Source organism: Pseudoliparis swirei, chromosome 19 (genome assembly GCF_029220125.1).
Source record: "Pseudoliparis swirei isolate HS2019 ecotype Mariana Trench chromosome 19, NWPU_hadal_v1, whole genome shotgun sequence".
In the NCBI taxonomy this organism is placed as follows: Eukaryota; Metazoa; Chordata; class Actinopteri; order Perciformes; family Liparidae; genus Pseudoliparis; species Pseudoliparis swirei.
Window position 1 is genome coordinate 23,909,716 of NC_079406.1, and position 19,058 is coordinate 23,928,773.

General features: G+C 42.2%; 1 protein-coding gene across 4 annotated transcripts in view; it reads left to right on the plus strand.

The window, feature by feature from the left end:
* Window positions 1-18,556, plus strand: part of glrbb (glycine receptor, beta b) — a 40,329-nt gene extending 21,773 nt beyond the window's left edge. For 3 of the 4 annotated variants that reach the window (XM_056439618.1, XM_056439620.1, XM_056439621.1), the window contains 5 exons: window positions 831-913; window positions 1,487-1,627; window positions 5,188-5,340; window positions 9,411-9,703; window positions 17,086-18,556. In XM_056439618.1, coding sequence (XP_056295593.1) covers window positions 831-913; window positions 1,487-1,627; window positions 5,188-5,340; window positions 9,411-9,703; window positions 17,086-17,385 — 970 coding nt within the window. In that variant the 3' untranslated portion in view covers window positions 17,386-18,556. Of the gene's footprint in view, window positions 1-830; window positions 914-1,486; window positions 1,628-5,187; window positions 8,074-9,410; window positions 9,704-17,085 lie in introns of those variants that run through there. The other variant, XR_008834706.1, reaches the window with a different exon arrangement.
* The last annotated feature ends 502 nt before the right edge of the window (window positions 18,557-19,058 follow it).

Below are 19,058 nucleotides of genomic sequence, written 5' to 3' on the forward strand. Positions count from 1 at the left end.
TGGAATGCGGAGAGAGTATAAACAGAACCACGAAGCAGCCTCGGAGTCCATGTGTGCTTCCGTGTGGGAGTTTAACCGAGGCTTGAATCCACATCGGGTTTTTTTTATTCCGTGTCCGCGGGAAAAGAAAAAAGTTGCACGAGTCGGATGAAATTAATGAAGCAAATCAATGGCATCATCACACTCTGTGCAAAGCTCACCTCATGTAGCTTTAAATGTGTGTGTACACAAGACAACAAATAAGCCACAATGTGATTTTAGCCCTCGTTGGACTTTTACCTGGAGCCCCTAATGGGATTGTACAATAATTGGTAATTTGTGTTCTTAGTGCCCCGCAAATTTGCAATGATTATTGTATTCCTGTTTGCGTGTCAATCCGTTATAGGGCTTGTTTCCCTGTATTTGCTGGGATTCCCTGTGGTTTTCTTCATTTAGTTTTCTCTCTGAGGCTGCGAGCGCAAAAAAATTTGGAAAAGATAATGAGACTGTTGATATGAAAAGCATTCGGTAAAAAAATTAAACTAGCTTTCAAGGGATCAATGTAAACTAGTCGGGACGACAGCTACGCTGAGCTGTATTTTGCTTTTTTAGTCGTCTCCAGAGACGAGACAATCCTTGTGAATGTGTCTGTAATTCTGAGAAGAACCGACTTTGTTTATTGCACGCAAATGCACCATACGAGTTAAACCCTTAACATCCTTTGAGATTTCAAGGTGATAGGAGTGTCGTGTAAACAAGGCTGTTTCTGCCAATGGTGGATAGAAGAGGGTTACAAAAGCATTTCGTATTGATAAAAAAAGAAAACTGAATTTGTCTTCATCTCCCTCCAGGTTGTCCATCACCCTTTCCTGTCCCCTGGACCTCACGCTGTTCCCCATGGACACACAGAGGTGTAAGATGCAACTTGAAAGCTGTGAGTTTTTCCTGCAATAATAATAAGTCAGACATCGCATATTTGCTTTTTTAAAAATGTGATTTCAGTCGGTTTGCTCGTTTGTATTTAAGGGGATACGATATTTTCGAGGCATCCATATTATTGTTGTTTTTATTAAACCCTTATTTTGGGGGAACTAAAAAGCTCTTTGCTTGTTGTTTAGCAGACACTTTTACTGGCAAACACTTAGGGAAGTGGGGAATAAATCATCATATTTTAGGGTTGTTGTGAAAGTCTCACGGCAAATTGAGCTTGACAGTGGTTATTGCATCTTGTTTACAAAGCAGTATAGACTTGAATAAGCAAAAACAACTTCAAGCAATTTTCCTTTTAATGGCTTACCCGACTGCTGAGACGTATAGTTTTCTGAAAGTCTTTGCATTTATATGATATTGTTGTACTCTGATTTTATGTTTCTGGGTTTGTTTAACACAGGCAGATATTGCGGGGACATACTGTATATTTACAAACTGTACCTGTACATATGCATGTGTGGTTTCAACAGTGTGTGTGTGTATGTGTGTATTCACATCTTGGACCCCTATCATCCAGTCGGCTACACCACAAACGACCTGCAGTTCATGTGGCAGACAGGAGACCCGGTGCAAATGGACAACATCGCTCTGCCTCAGTTTGATATCAGACAAGAAGATATTGATTATGGGAACTGCACCAAATTCTATTCGGGAACAGGTACCGTCCTTCTTACAAATTTTTTAATTGGAGATATTTCATCATTTAAGATATCCCTTTTGGAATAAACTGAACATTTATGGCAAAGTGAAACATTTTCAACAACTTTTTCCCGCATGTCCATCAACCACAATGTCTAAGAAAACAGGGTTTTGACTTCAGTGCCCTTCCTTTCATCACTTCCTAATCTTTTCTCGATGAATAAATTATGTTGTTACCATCCTAGTTTGATAGAGGTTCCTCGTCTCATGAATCTGGTGAGCTTAATGGGTCTTTTTGTCAAGGTAAGATCAGTCGCTTGCTGTTGATTTGAAATATTACATTTTAGCTGATTTGATCCTCAGCCGCAACGAGCCAGCTTCAATTGAATGCTCTTCTGAAGGAGACTTATTTATTTTTCTTTTTTTTCTGGTAAAGGCCAAAGGAATATGACACCTCAAAACATCTCCGTTTCAAAATGGAATTGAAACTCCTTCTTTTTCTAAGTCTTTTATTATTTGATATAGGATTACAGAGTGAAACACCAAAATAAAAGCACAGGTATAGACCCTTGTCATGGCAGACATTTTGACTCTTGTCTCCATTTCATTCAGGCGTATCAGTGAGCCGGCATTCACAACTCTGACTCTGTTGCACACCTGAATAAAAAGAAGTAATTAATGAGGTCATTGCGTACCCCTCTGACTAGTTCAAGTGGACTCACCTGAGTTTATTTAGAATGTGGGTTATCTTGAGGGTTAAGTTTGGAATAACATGCCTTGGTAAAGCTGAGGTAGGATTTAACTCATAAATAGAACGTAAGAATACAAAGCAACACATTACACATTAAAATGTGGCGCATAGACACAAGATAAAGGTGCCTTTTGAATGTTCTACGGAGGAACTACTCACACTGTGAATTAGAAGCATCCCAGTTGACATTAAAAGTCTCAAATAAACATTTTAATGCGGCGCATGTCTAATCAAGTTGTTTAAATGCAGTATGTTGGCACAGTTGCGTTTAGGGATTAGGCTACACAAAGATAATTAGTTTAATCGTGTGATCCAAAAACTTATAATAACTCAAAACCATTTTAAAGTCCAAATTTATTGAAAGATTATGGCTGTAACTATTTAAACTATTACATGGGTTTAAGTGACACTATATTTAGCTTAGCAGCTGCTTATTTAGCCTATTAAAAAACTCCTTTTCCACTGCAATCACGTGCTCCCCTGCTTGCCACAGACAAAGGAAGGATTCAACAACGAGCTATATTCATTAAAAAAGTAGATAAAAATAAAAAAATACTCTATTCAATTTGAGGAGTATTTTATATTGACTTGTTTTAGTTTTTTTGGTGATTGACTTCAAAACTTCATGCAAAAATCCTTAACAGAAGTTTCAAATGTAAAGTATGAGTTGAGCGTGTAAATCGTTTTACATTCAATTTTAGTCATGAAAATGCATTGTGGGTCTTCTTGAGGTTTAACAAAGACATGAATGCATTTCTCATCTCAAAGAACTGTTTTCAGTATTTTTTAAATCTTGCATCTTCGTTTATTTGCTTGTCGACTATGTCTTCCCTTCCTCTATTGGCACGTTACTACATTTTCTTAACCAATATCAATCACAAGAATATTTGAAGTCAAATGCATTCACCTGTCCATCGCAAGCCTGTGGTTACTCCTTTAGAGGCACAAGTCACACTTTCCATTGGACATTAAAGGTGCATTGTGCAATTTGACCAAATGTTGCGTCACTACATGCATAGATATTTCCTCGAGGTAGCTATAATGAAGTCTAACATACTCAAATAAATGTACAACATGGCCTTTATCTCGGGATACTGCCTGGGCAAAATACAATCGTAGTATTCAAACTACTAACAAAGCTCCTGGTAGTGTGCGCGACATGTACGAGGACTAATGTGAGTACACAGCGACATTCACGACCAAATGGAAAAGCTCTATCGGCCAACAGGGTTCGGTATGACCTCAGTGCTCTCGCACACTGCTGGCAACAAGTCAGCCTTTTTAACAGGTTGCCATGACAACGTGGCCAGACACAAAGATCACCTCTGTGTCGGAGCCTGCTCTCTGACACAGGGAGCCCTTATTACGCCGTATAAAGCTCACCCAGAGATCCCCGGGCTAGTTAAATATTACTTCAGCCCATCCACTCTACCGTCCCATTGAACCCACCAACCGGCCTCAAAGGAGCAGGAACACAACGCTGCTAGGGAGGTGGTGGTGGTGGGGGGGGGGGATGCAGGAGGTCTGAAGTGCATTGTGCTTTCAGCCACGAATAATAAATACCACATTTCCAGAGGAGACTTTGATCTGTTTGAATTGATCATTTATGGATGGAAATGAATGCTGCACTGTTAAGAAAGATACCCTTCTGAAGAGAGGAACTGGTTCCCATCCACTAAGATAAAGGAACGGCAGAGAGAATAGAGTTCTCCTTCATAATAGGAATGTTATGTATTGGAAGCTTTTTGGAACGCCGCCCTGAGCGCTCAAACGGTTCCAAGCAGAAACACAGTTAGATGGCTTGATGTGAAATTCCTTCTGCCCGTTGACCTTTTTTTTATATCCCTCCTCTTGTGTTTTCTGTGTTACTAATGGTGCAGCTTTATGTTGGAGCTAAAAGCTAAAAGATCCGAGACTTATCCCGGCTGCTGTCTTTCCTCGAAACGCCTAATGCTGCGTTCACACCAAAAGCGTTGCGAATTCTTCGTTTGAGTAGATGCCATGAAAAGTCAAAGTAACGACGCGTTTAAAGTTTAAATATTTCAACTTTCGCGGAAAAATTCGCCCAACGCTGAGAAGTAGTCGGTGAAAAATCACCGAGCTGTGTGAGTCTACGGGTGATGTCATGAATCCAAACACGAGGGCGTTAGATGTTCCGACGTTTGCGGCATGTCCTAAACAAGTATAAAGCAGAAATAGTGGTTATTTATTCCGTGGTTGGATGGCGGAAATGATAACTGTTTCCACGGAGTAAAACCACTGAAATAAGCCCCGCCCCCTCTAAGGCGCGAATGAAGCGAATGAAGCGAATGACGCGAATAAACCACAACTTGTCGGGCGAGTAAACTCACGCGAGTAAAGCATTGCGAATATCAGCGATATTCGGTGTAACGCTGATATGGCCATTTCTCTCACCTGCGCTTCGTTTCAATTCAGAGTAAAGAAGTTCACCTTTCTAGACCGTAATAAGGCACGATAAGCCAACAATGGTCTGATGCCGTGTTCATTTCATATTGTTCAACCCGTAATTAAGAGCAGCCAAATTGGAAACTATATTCACCACCTTGTGATTCCAAAGAGATATTGGGAATTTCTAATAGTGACAATATAGTCAACTATAACAAAAAATAACCTCAATATCACAATATCAACCCTAATACAATGCATTATTTGTTATTTTACAAAGGAGCTATACACTGTTTTTATCTCGTTGGAACCCTTATACCTTGTGGATGATAGTGTCCTATGTAGGCCTACTCTTTCTGCCTCTCTTGTTTCAATTTCACTCTTCAAGTCATATTTGACCATCGTCTCCCCCCCCCGTGCAGGGTACTACACTTGTGTGGAGGTTATCTTCACCCTAAAGCGACAGTCTGGCTTCTACTTGATGGGTGTGTACGCCCCCACGCTGCTCATCGTGGTCCTCTCCTGGCTCTCCTTCTGGATCAACCCTGACGCCAGTGCCGCCAGGGTGCCTTTGGGTAACGTGTTATTTGATCAGTCCAAACCACCTTCCGCTGACATTTACCGAGGCACGTGATGTGTAAATATTCCACGTGATGTGTAAATATTCCACGTGATGTGTACATATTCCCCCGTGCTGTTCAACCAGGGTCGAGTGCGTGGTTGGGTGTTAGCTCCTGAAAGAGGGCTGAGTGAGAGGGCGGTCGGCGTCGAGGTAAAATAGGTGTGGAAAAATCCATGAGGGGAAAAGATTGCAGTTGGATTCATACGTTTTTAGGGATCACCGACATCTCGGCCCCAATCGTCTCCATGACGACAACATCAATCACTTTGACTTCACGAAGGACTTCTATCAACCGTGGTGCCGTGTGCAGCACTGTTCTCTTTGCGATACTTCACTTAATATAACTGTAAGTGACTGAAGTAACCACCACGCTGGTGCTTTAGGTACTTTAGGGCTTTCAAGTAGCACTTATTGAATCTACGTCTTAATTAATGGGGATTGTGAGCCTCTGTTTAAGTGGATTTACTGCACTTCCTACTGTAGAAGTTATGTTTTAGACATTGGAAAAAACCTCAGGCTAAAGGTCTGACGCCCACATCAGTCATTGATCTGCCAACGCACTCACTCACATAAAATTACTTATATAAAATATATAAAAAAATAACCCCACTTGGTTTTTAGCCAGCTAATCTCTCCATTGATGTGATTCCTGTTAAACCACGAACATTTAACAACAGTTACTAAATTTTGGCTTTTGACTAGGCAGATATGTAAAATGTAACTGATTTCTGTTAATCAGTGTGGGCAACGGGAGGCGGAAAGAGAACCCGGAGGCTCAGCTGGCCAACGAGCACCACCTGATCCCAATGAACCCTAATTAGTGAAGGGCTGAGCGGGGGCTGCACGGGTAGCAGCGCTGTCGCTCCTTTTTTGTTTTATTCAAACGGGAGGAGCGCCACGATCTTTCTCACGCGAAGAGGGTCCAGGTAGATTATTAGACGCTTGGCCTCAGCCAAGAGGGGATTAGAGAATGGATGGTTGAGCACCACCAGTGCTCAATTTAAAGTACTGGTTTTGAATAAATCACAGATTAGCCATCTATGGTGTCCTAGTTTCAGCTGCATGATGGGAAAAGAGGCAGCAACTCTCAAAGCCGTCACACACTTTGTTTGGTCCAGATGGAAAAACGACATCAATGTGATGACCTCACCGTATTACTTATTACTAGGGCTGTCAGCGTTAACGCGTTAATCTATGCGATTAATTTGGCCGCGTTAACGCACTAAAATATTTTAACGCAATTAACGCAACTTTGTTTACTTCCGGTGTTCGTTGATTTTTTACACTGTTTCCGTTTTTAAAACAATTATTTCTCCGCGAAAATAAGGAGCATAAATCAGTTTAACTCGTGGATGAATCAGTCGGGTTTCCTCCTGCTCCTCCTTCCTCCCGTCTCCCCCTCTGATACACAGAGGAACAGAGGGGCGACGTGTCGGGTGACGCGGCGCGTAAAGAACTCGTCACACGAAACCTTCAACGTGTCTGTCAACATTTTGGGGAAAAAACAACCAATGAACACTCAGTAAATCACAAAGTACCTCCCACCTCACAGGTGAGGCTCATTTAGCAGCCTGTCAGTCAGAGAGCAGAGAACACGGCACCAGGACAATGAGCCTCATTGAATAGAGCTGAGATTGTTCTGGAATGTTTGATGTATAACATGTGGGGGTATGTGTCATATGCAAACGCCTTTAAAAGGTGAAATTACATTTTTTTGTAAAATGTATAAAATGTCCCCAGCCTCCAGAGGGTTAACATGACACATTTGAATGTCAGTCAGTTGCCAAGGCCACTGGTTCTGCTGTTCAATGTTAAAGATGACAGGACCAATGGGGTCTCAATATACTTCTTTTTTTACTAATCTGATGTTTCACTGAAGAAACAATTTATCATCCACAATATTAAATACCTCGCTGGCACTTTATAGGTAGGAGCCTCTTTGAAAACACAGCTCTGTGTGAAGTTTGGTCTTTAAAAAGAATGAACTTTTAACTCTTAACTTTTAATTGCGATTAATCGCGATTAATCGCGATTAATGAATTTCAAAATGTGCGATTAATTAGTTAATTTTTTTTAATCGATTGACAGCCCTACTTATTATTCATCACTCATCACTCAGCTCATCCCATCTTCATGCTTCACCATTTTTATTTTATTTATTGTTGTTGTTGTTGTTGTTGTTGTTGTTGTTATTATTATTATTATATTGTGTCTTATTGTATAGGTCTGTGCTACATATTAATGTATTTACCACACATGCAGACTAACACAACATATCCTCATAATCTCATCTTCTACTGACGCTCTGTCACACACCTGGGAGCCACTTTCTAACGCACAAAATAACATTCTCATACAACTAAACTATCAGTTATGATTCTAGGGATGCATATTTTCTTCCAGAAGAACAATCGCTGGTTTAACCATTTCAGACACGTAGTTAACAAACAAAAGAAAACAAAAAAAGGTTTAACATGACTGAAATTTTAAAAAGGACTAAAAAACATACTAGATGGTGCGTGCAGGGCAGCATAGATGAGATAGTCTATTGTTATCCCCCTCCAGTCGTCCACTGTCTCCTTTTCTCCATCCTCCCTCAAGTTGTTTATCACCACTTTCATCCCATCATCCCTCCAACTCCTCCTGGAAGCCTCCTCTGACTTCTCTCTAAATGGGATCAGTCCAGGTCAGTCAACATTTAGGTGTGGGACTACGTTCATTTATTACTCTTCTGTGTGTGTGTTAGGTTTTGAAGTGTGTGTGTGTGTGTGTGTGTGTGTGTCCACGTGTTTGTGTTTAAGGGTTTTATTTAACGGAGCGCTGTTTGTGTATATTCATCAGCACACACGAGGTGTAGTCTTTCCCCATAGGGGGGTGTGAAGTACAATAAAATGGGTTTACCATTTATTTTTTATATTATTTTTATGTCCTGATACAAAGTCCAGGTTTATTTTGGACTGGCGTGCCATTGGTCAAGAATCATCACAGGAAGGGGGGGGGGTGGGGAGTGAAGCCATTTCATTGGTGGCTTTAATACCATGTGAAATGAGTGGTTGTAATTATTTATGCCTGGGAATCTCTAACCTGTAATCTTGTTAGCTGTTTGAGATTTTTATTTTTATTTTTTTAACGATGTTAAATAACTGCTATTAGAGGCTGTCTGAGCTGGTGGAGACGTCCTAATGAAGGAGGTAAAGGGACGGTTGAACTTCTAATTGCAGACGTGTTCCAAGAAACCATGTGTGGATGTGAGCGTTTTATTTGGGAGATTCGTTTGTTCAGTATTTGTGTGATTTGAAGAGTAGATTATTGAGTTTACTTCCTCTCCGGTTCATCAAATGCTTTTCCTCAGTGGAAACGAGTATTTACAAGCAGGACGGTCTTATGATTAGCCGGAACTGAAGATTAATCTTCAATAATTTGTTGTCCAAAATAGAAAAAAAATATATTTTCAAGTCTACACTAGTTGACCTTAGCTGTGTTTCCATTCAAATATATGTGTGCATCACTTTATGGAAATTGAGAAAATCCTTTTTTTTCAATTGCGCAAAAAAAGTTGTAATCCTCACTTGAGGTGATTTTTAAATCTTATAATAATAATAAGTTCATGCACTAAATCTATTAGGGAAACACCAATTACATTCTGACGGTTTAACTTTAGATTACTGATCAGCTTTTTCCGCTTAACTTATTGAATATTCCCATAACGTGTGACTGCTTGTTTACATCGTCAGACAGCATGAAAATATCTGATTAATATGATAAAAAATAATTACTTCATTAAAAAAACGTTCCCAATTCAAACACATGACAAATGGCAGAATACAGCCACTGACTGCCTCCTCAGGGGCTTCCTATTATTTTTCTTATTCATTCATCACATAATTAGATTCCAGGAAGCGTAGAGGCAGGACGTATTCGTCGTAGACGTTGAAAAAAAAGTGACAACTTTATATTTCTTCCCACCGACTCCTTCCCTCTTCGCCGGCTGACGAGGTTCGCGGTCCTCCCTCTGTCGCCCAGGCATCCTCTCGGTGCTCTCTCTCTCCTCCGAGTGCACCTCGCTGGCGGCGGAGCTGCCCAAGGTGTCCTACGTCAAGGCCATCGACGTCTGGCTCATCGGCTGCCTGCTGTTTGGTTTCGCCTCGCTGGTGGAGTACGCCGTGGTCCAGGTGATGCTCAACAGCCCGAAGCACATCGAGGCCGAGAAGGCCAAGATGGCGGCCAAGGAGAAGGCCGCCGGGAAAAGCCCCGGGGCCAAGAACAACGTGGTCAACGGGACGGGGGGGACGCCGCTTCATGTCAGCACCTTGCAAGTCAGTGTGTGTGTGTGTGTGTGTTTGCCCCCATTCAAGGATTTCAAGAGTTACGGTACTCCAGAATATGCAGACAGTAAACTTATACTGCTGAAATCAAGTAAATCTACTCTGGCGGTGGTGAATCCTTTGAGAGTAAAAGGACAATCGAGTCTTAATTATTTTTTATTTGAGTGCACAAATATTGTCCATGAGTAAATGTCTCTAATATAATCACATAAATCCATTTAATTTGAAACCTTAAAAATAAAAGCGCAGGATATTTTTTTTAAATTTCTTTAAGAAAAGGTGATCGTGTGTCTTTTAACCCTTGTGTTGCCTTCGGGTCAATTTGACCCGATTCAATGTTTCACCCTCCTGTCGCCTTCGGGTCAATATGACCCGATTCAATGTTTAACCCTCCAGTTACCTTTATATTTACTAACATATTTTACCCTCGGGGTCAATTTGACCCCAGCAATTAAAACCTCCAGAAAATTATTAGAATTAATATTGTTTTCCAAGTTTAAGTGTGAGGTACTTTATGTTTGTTTGTTGACTCCCGAAAGAACACCGACATTAAACTTTGAATCGGGTCAAATTGACCCGAAGGCGACAGGAGGGTTAAATATTGAATCGGGTCAAATTGACCCGAAGGCAACACAAGGGTTAAGCCGTCAGGGGCCACAGAGAATGATGTCTTTCAATCAGGGGGTTGGCGGTTCAATCCCCGCCCTAGTCGATGTGTCCCTGAACAAGACACTGAACCCTGAATTGCTTCCTGAAGCTTTTACTTTGAGTACCTTAAAAAGCGCGATATGGATTATTATTATTATTAATTCCCTGTCACCCATTGATCAAGATGCATACAGTGTAGTTGTAACATCCCTGGTTAGACTCTGACCACGGGCCATTGTTGCATAATAGCCCTTTATAGTCTTCTTTGTGTCCTGTCTGTGTCCACACTGCCACAAAGTAAGGGAAAAAGTGAACTGCTTAAAAAAATAACAATAATAATTAATTTTTTAGGGTTAATCAGAAGTCCTCTTGGCTGTTTGCACCTCTGCGGCGCGGTTACATTGCAAACTGCTGACTTGATGCAACAAGCAGACAATATAACATGGAAAACTCCATGGCAACATCATACTTTATGTGTCGAAGGCATAACGACAGCGTATGTCAACCTAAAACCGAGCAGCAACTGATTTAGGATCAGAGATAGTTTTTTTTCCCCAAACCTCCCAGCTCACACACGGTACGATAACCAAATGCATATTCCACATCAAACATCCTCAGGCAGGTCTGTACCGTTGAGTTCTAATCTAAATGTGAAATGCAATCATTGAAGACGGTCATTATCTCGAACACACTCGCTTATCCAGCTCAGTCAGGACTGAAGTCTGACACTCACGTCTCTCCACCTCGACGCCGCATTTAAATCGATTTACCTCTGAAGCCACGATAGTCGGGACCACATTGGGGTTCGAGAGGATTACGCAATTCCATCGAGGTCTGGTGGGCTTACTTGTCAAAAACCAAATCTAATGAGCTTAATGACTTCCGCGAGTAAGCGTCGGTAGTCTGATTAGATCCAGTCCCCCCCGCATGCCTTCAGGGGAAGGGATGAAAGGATCTTTTTTTTTCTCCTTTGCGGATGACATAATAGTGAACTTCTACGTCCTTTTTATACGTCTCGTCGTGGTGGTTCCCATGCCGGTTGTCCGCCGCGATAGCGCATGAAGGGCGTAAGGGAGTTACAAGCCTCGGCAACCATATACGGCCGCATTACAGAGCACATGGTCATCTAATCTCATTTTGGCTCCAGAAGTCTCTTTTTTTCCTCCTAAAATAACAGGAGTTTGGATTCATCGGCGTGCGTTCGGTGCAAGACTCGGGATCAAACGGATCCTTTACGGGGTTCTCGGAGCAGTCGTCTGTTTCCAATCGAGCTCATCAGCCTCATTTAAATGTTCCTCACAGTTTAGATGAAAGTCGACGTGACTTCTCAGAGACGTCGTTGCCACTGTATACGATTACAACACCGTATTTTTAAAAAATGTCGTCGTTTTTTTTTCGGGGGGGGGGGAAGAGGGGTCTTTTTGTGTCAGAGTGGTCAGAGAAGGTGGAGCATGCAGTAGTCGTTTTCCAATGTGTGATTTGTAAGTACATTTCAGTAAAGTAATTTATATTTCAGAAAGTGTCACAAGTGCAGTAGTCAATAAAACAAATTGGCAATAACAGGGACCAAAACATTTCTCACATTTAAAAGTACAATACACTGTAAAAGATGGTGCAATCAAATAAATAAACAGAAGATGAAAAGCGGGCCATAGAATATGTCATTTAACCAAATGCCAGTGTAAACAGGGATGTGTTGAGATGCAGTTTAAATGATATTAGCTATTGACTCAAAAACTCAGGTCACCTAGAGTTTTAAGGCGGGATCCCGTGCAAAGTCAACGTACAGACGCGTGCGGTTGCGATAAACACACAATTTTCCCGGACGGCGCGTTTTTGGGCGACGCAAATTTTGCCTCTCGTTGAAATATTTCAACATTTGGTGAAAACTCGCAACTCGGGCCAATCAGCTCGTGAGTTGCTCCGCGTGTCATCGCTGTCCCGCCGATGTTGAATCAGAACAAGATGGAGGACAGACTTATCGTTGCGGTTTGCGGGCACCCGGAGCTCTTTAATACCTCTGAGTCTTGGAATCGCAGAGAATAAAACTGTGAAGTTATGTAGAAATATCTATATGATATTATATGAACCCGAACACGAGGGCGTGAGATGTTCCGATGTTTGTGGGATGTCCACAACGAGCATAAAGCAGAACTAGCTAGTGGTCAGTTATTCCGTGGTGGATGGCGGAAAATAACGGTTTTCACGGAGTAAAGCCACGGAGATAAGCCCCGCCCCTCGTGGAATTTCGCAACACTATTGGTGAGATTATGGGCGAAGTAGTTGAGCCACGTATGATGGAGAGAGAGGATTTTAAAGTCGATCCTATAACTCTCCAAAGTAAAGTCGCAGAGTCAGAACATTGTCTTTCTTTGTTGGAGAAACAATGTGTCTTGTTTAAGTAGCGGGTTTATTATTTTCTTTTTCGCAGCTCTCAAACAGATGTGACAGAACTATTGCAAAAAAAAAGAACAAAAAGAAAGATATTTGAGGTTCAACGTGTAAGATACGGCGACGCCGTTTGTTTAAAAATGAAGCGATGAAATGAAGAGATTGCAGTATTGGTGTTACGTCAACACGGAGGGACCAAGGAATGTGATGTGGTGTGAATTACCGAAATCAATGCCGACGTTTCTGTTCTAGTCCCAAATGCAGAATGTTTCAATCTTTTTTCTGTTGCCGGAAATGTTTAAAAGAAAATGAAGACGAGGTATGTGGTAACACCTTGTTGATTGACATGTTTTATAAGGTGTATGTGTCATTACAATGGCACATTAGACTCAACAGCAGAAGTCAGACATGGATCGGGTGAAATATTTAATAAACAAAACGTTCAGGCTTCAGGTGTCCGAAGAACAGGAAGGCAGGGAACTCCAAATACATCGGTTCCCACACAGTGAGACTGACAATTATGTTATGTTATTATAATAGATTAGAAAACTTTGTTAATCCTCAGTGGGGAAACTCGTTTGCCACCAACAAGTCATACAGACAACAATAGACACAGTCCAACAGAGCACAACAGACAAGAAACACCGCTAATCACAGGAGGTGGGGAAACAATGTTCTCTTATTTAAATGTGTTCACTTGAAGGTGCTGGAGAGGCTGGTCTTGGCCCACCTCCGGCCGCAGGTGAAATCATCGTTGGACCCTCTGCAATTTGCTTACCAGCCTCATGTGGGAGTGGACGGCGCCATCATCTACCTGCTGCAACGAGCTCAGTCGCACCTGGATGGAACCGGTGTCTCTGTGAGAGTCACTTTCTTTGACTTCTCCAGTGCATTTAACACCATCCAGCCACTGCTGCTGAGTGAGAAGCTGCGGGTGGCGGGTGTGGACGCGTCCACCATCTCCTGGATCACTGACTACCTCACAGGCAGACCACAGTTTGTCAGAATGGGCGTGTGCTGTCTGGAACGGTGGTCAGTGATGTTGAGCCCACAGGAACTGTTCTGTCTCCTTCCTCTTCACCCTGTACACCAGTGACTTCCAGTACAACACGGAGTCATGCCATCTGCAGAAGTACTCTGATGATTCTGCAGTGGTCGGGTGTATTAGGATGGACGGGAGGAGGAGTACAGGGCAGTGGTGAGTGACTTTGTAAAGTGGGCCGATGCGAACCACCTGCGGCTGAACGTGGCCAAGACCAGAGAGATGGTGGTGGACTTCAGGAGGAAGGCGACAGCTCCTACACCTCTGAGTGTCCTGTGGGTTGACGTGGACATGGTGGAGGAGTACAAGTACCTGGGCGTCTCCTTCCGCAGCCGACTGAACTGGAAGGCCAACATCAACGCTGTGTACAAGAAGGGATGAGTCGACTCTTTTTCCTGAGAAAGCTGATCCTTCAACGTGTGCAGCAAGATGCTGGAGTTATTCTACCAGTCGGTTGTCGCCAGTGTGCTGCACTTTGCCATTGTCTGCTGGGGGAGCAGCATCGGGGCCGGTGACACCAGCCGTCTTAACAAACTGGTTAGGAAGGCTGGCTCCATCATCGGCTGCCAGCTGGAGCACCTGGAACAGGTGGTGGAGAGGAGGACGTTGAAGAAACTTGTGTCCATATTGGACAACCCGGACCACCCTCTCCACCACCTCCTACAGGGACAGAGGAGTACTTTCTCCAGACGTCTCCTCACGCTCCGCTGCCACAAGGAGAGATACAGGAGAACATTCCTGCCGACGGCTATGAGGCTCTACAACAGTTCACCTCTTGCCAGATCACCCTAACCCTTCTTATATTTTGTGTTTTTTATTTTATTTTTATTTTTATTTTTTATTCTTGTGTTGCTGCTACTGGCTCGACAAATTTCCCCTTGGGGATTAATAAAGTATATTTCTATTCTATTCTTTCTTCTTTCATATACGGCCGCATTCGCATTACAGAGCACATGGTCATCTAATCTCATCTTGGCTCCAGAACTCTCTTTTTTTCCTCCTAAAATAACAGGAGTTTGGATTCATCGGCGTGCGTTCGGTGCAAGACTCGGGATCAAACGGATCCTTTACGGGGTTCTCGGAGCAGTCGTCTGTTTCCAATCGAGCTCATCAGCCTCATTTAAATGTTCCTCACAGTTTAGATGAAAGTCGACGTGACTTCTCAGAGACGTCGTTGCCACTGTATACGATTACAACACCGTATTTTTAAAAAATGTCTGCGTTTTTTTGAGGGGAGGGGGGGGAAGAGGGGTCTTTTTGTGTCAAAGAGTGGTCAGAGAAGGTGGAGCATGCAGTAGTCGTTTTCCAATGTGTGATTTGTAAGTACATTTCAGTAAAGTAATCTATATTCCACAAAGTGTCACAAGTGCAGTAGTCAATAAAACAAATTGGCAATAACAGGGACCAAAACATTTCTCACATTTAAAAGTACAATACACTGTAAAAGATGGAGCAATCAAATAAATAAACAGAAGATAAAAAGCGGGCCATAGAATATGTCATTTAACCAAATGCCAGTGTAAACAGGGATGTGTTGAGATGCAGTTTAAATGATATTAGCTATTGACTCAAAAACTCAGGTCACCTAGAGTTTTAAGGCGGGATCCCGTGCAAAGTCAACGTACAGACGCGTGCGGTTGCGATAAACACACAATTTTCCCGGACGGCGCGTTTTTGGGCGACGCAAATTTTGCCTCTCGTTGAAATATTTCAACATTTGGTGAAAACTCGCAACTCGGGCCAATCAGCTCGTGAGTTGCTCCGCGTGTCATCGCTGTCCCGCCGATGTTGAATCAGAACAAGATGGAGGACAGACTTATCGTTGCGGTTTGCGGGCACCCGGAGCTCTTTAATACCTCTGAGTCTTGGAATCGCAGAGAATAAAACTGTGAAGTTATGTAGAAATATCTATATGATATTATATGAACCCGAACACGAGGGCGTGAGATGTTCCGACGTTTGTGGGATGTCCACAACGAGCATAAAGCAGACCTAGCTAGTGGTTAGTTCTTCCGTGGTGGATGGCGGAAAATAACGGTTTTCACGGAGTAAAGCCACGGAGATAAGCCCCGCCCCTCATGGAATTTCGCAACACTATTGGTGAGATTATGGGCGAAGTAGTTGAGCCACGTATGATGGAGAGAGAGGATTTTAAAGTCGATCGTATAACTCTCCAAAGTAAAGTCGCAGAGTCAGAACATTGTCTTTCTTTGTTGGAGAAACAATGTGTCTTGTTTGCGAGGGCGGGTTTATTATTTTCTTTTTTCGCAGCTCTCAAACAGATGTGACAGAACTATTGCAAAAAAAAAGAAGGTATTTGAGGTTCAACGTGTAAGATACGGCGACGCCGTTTGTTTAAAAATGAAGCGATGAAATGAACAGATTGCAGTATTGGTGTTACGTCAACACGGAGGGGACCAAGGGAATGTGATGTGGTGTGAATTACCGAAATCAATGCCGACGTTTCTGTTCTAGTCCCAAATGCAGAATGTTTCAATCTTTTTTTCTGTTGCCGGGAAATGTTTAAAAGAAAAATGAAGACGAGGTATGTGGTAACACCTTGTTGATTGACATGTTTTATAAGGTGTATGTGTCATTACAATGGCACATTAGACTCAACAGCAGAAGTCAGACATGGATCGGGTGAAATATTTAATAAACAAAACGTTCAGGCTTCAGGTGTCCGAAGAACAGGAAGGCAGGGAACTCCAAATACATCGGTTCCCACACAGTGAGACTGACAATTATGTTATGTTATTATAATAGATTAGAAAACTTTGTTAATCCTCAGTGGGGAAACTCGTTTGCCACCAACAAGTCATACAGACAAAAATAGACACAGTCCAACAGAGCACAACAGACAAGAAACACCGCTAATCACAGTGGGAGGAGGTGGGGAAACAATGTTCTCTTATTTAAATGTGTTCACTTGACACACAGGTGTCAAACACGAGGCCCGCGGGCCAAATCCGGCCCGTCCCATCATTGTATGTGGCCCCTTACGGCTTGAGAGACACACGATACCCCTTTTCTTAAAGAAATTGAAGAAGAATATCCCGTGCTTTTATTTTGAAGGTTTCAAATTAAACGGATTTATGTTATTATATGAGAGGAATTTTCTCATGTACAATATTTGTATAACATATCAAAAAATATAACCTAAATAAGCAATGATTAATCAATATTACTTTACAATAAAATTAAATACAAATGTCAAAATAAATAGCTCCAACAAATATTTAATAATAATAATAGTATTTGTAAGTGTCTGCGCCCCCCCCCCCCCCCCCAGGTGGCCGGGACTCGCTGTAAGAAGGTGTGCACCTCCAAGTCGGACCTGCGGACCAACGACTTCAGCATTGTGGGCTCGCTGCCGCGCGACTTCCAGCTGTCGAACTTTGACTGCTACGGGAAGCCCATCAACAACGGCGGGCGCGGCGGCCGCGGCAAATCCCAGGCCAAGTACAAGAGGCCCCCCCCCCCGAAACCCATCATCCCCTCCGCCGCCAAGAGGGTCGACCTGTACGCCCGGGCGCTCTTCCCCTTCTCCTTCCTCTTCTTCAACGTGGTGTATTGGTCCGTTTACCTGTGATTTCATATTTTGAAAGTATCTTGTGTTGTAACACACGCCCACACACACACACACACACATATATACACACACACACACACACACACAAGTTCTTTGTCAATCTAATTAGCTTCAAAAAAATTCCAAAAGTGAATACGTTTACATGCTAAAATCCTGGTTTCCAGTCTGATCCTGCTTTTTGATCGTATTCAGGATATATCGCGTTTACATGGAACATGAAAAACATGGTGATTCATATCCTCTCCACACGATCAGTGTAATATCCAGGTTTGTGATCGTCTGCCTATAAGGTAATCTCACCGTCTCAGCCTCTCTATGTTCTGTACTCACGAATAACAGACAGAAACTTGGATATGGCCGAGGCGTCCTGTTTCCTATCGGAGTACCGCAGCCAGCAAATCCAGGTTTTATAAAACCAGGATATAATGTTTACATGACTTATACGGATAACAGGGATATTCCACAAACAAAACCACATGGTACCCAGGATGTGCATAAGTGCATACCCATTAATGAATCTTAATCATACAAACATAATTGTTGAAAAAAAGAAAGTTTAAACAATGTATTGTTACATTTATATTTACATGAAAATAGACAAATATCGTGATTTGTGTGTTAAACAATGCTCATAACTTCATGTGTATTTTACCTACAAAGGAATATCATAAAATCATCACAAATGATATCATAATGTAATCTGTCCTACAAATGTATACGCAACATCTTGTATTGGAAAAAAACTTAATTTATTGATAATGGTCCAGGAGAGGTCGATACAGGATTGACCGTTGGGAAGTCCACAAGGATTTGATTGCGTAAGAACCGATCAGAGGATGCAAAGATCTATAAAAGAGCATTTGTAAGTCCTAAATCCAGTTCAGTTTTGAGTCATGGGAGTCTGCCCACACGTTTAATACGTTTACACATATATTTGAGGTTATTACATTGTTATTACATTGTTATTACATCGCATGCTAAAGAGAAGAAAAAAAAAGAAATTGCATGCATATGAAGATTCAGTCTAAATATCTGTTTTATGAAGTATTTATTACCTTTTATTATCATTTGCTCTGGAGGAGATAATCGAATATGTGAAACGCCGTTGTTCCTGTTAAGATGTCTTTTGTGACACTGCCACCTTTCTAATAAATGTAAATGTATGACATCACTAACCTGTAGCGTACGTAAACTGTGACCACGTGTCTGTGAACAAAGACCGATGTATACGACCAAAAAAAACCACTTCTCACTGTTTGATGTGACTAAAATCAACTCGCAGGTTTAAATTCTCAAAACACTGTCCGCTCTGGTTTTGTCGGGAAAAAAGTCTGCGCCTCCCCCCCCCCCCCCCCCCCGACATGTATCTGTGCACATCACACAACAACACAGCTGTTCCTTTCACTGAGGTTTGACCTCTATCCTCATCAACCATCTATTATTCATGAGAACCTGCATGTTCAAATGACCCCTGACGATCATTTGGCGAGACTTCCCGTATGGAATCAGTTTCCGGCTTAATGAATCGAGATGGACGGCGACCCCGTGTCACGACAACAGGGTCACGGTAATGAAGTTTGAGGCAAATTGCACCAGAATTGCTCATATAGATGAGGGACGTTGCTTCTTTCTCTTTTTTATGAGAAAACACCATTCCTTTCTCTCTCTCTCTC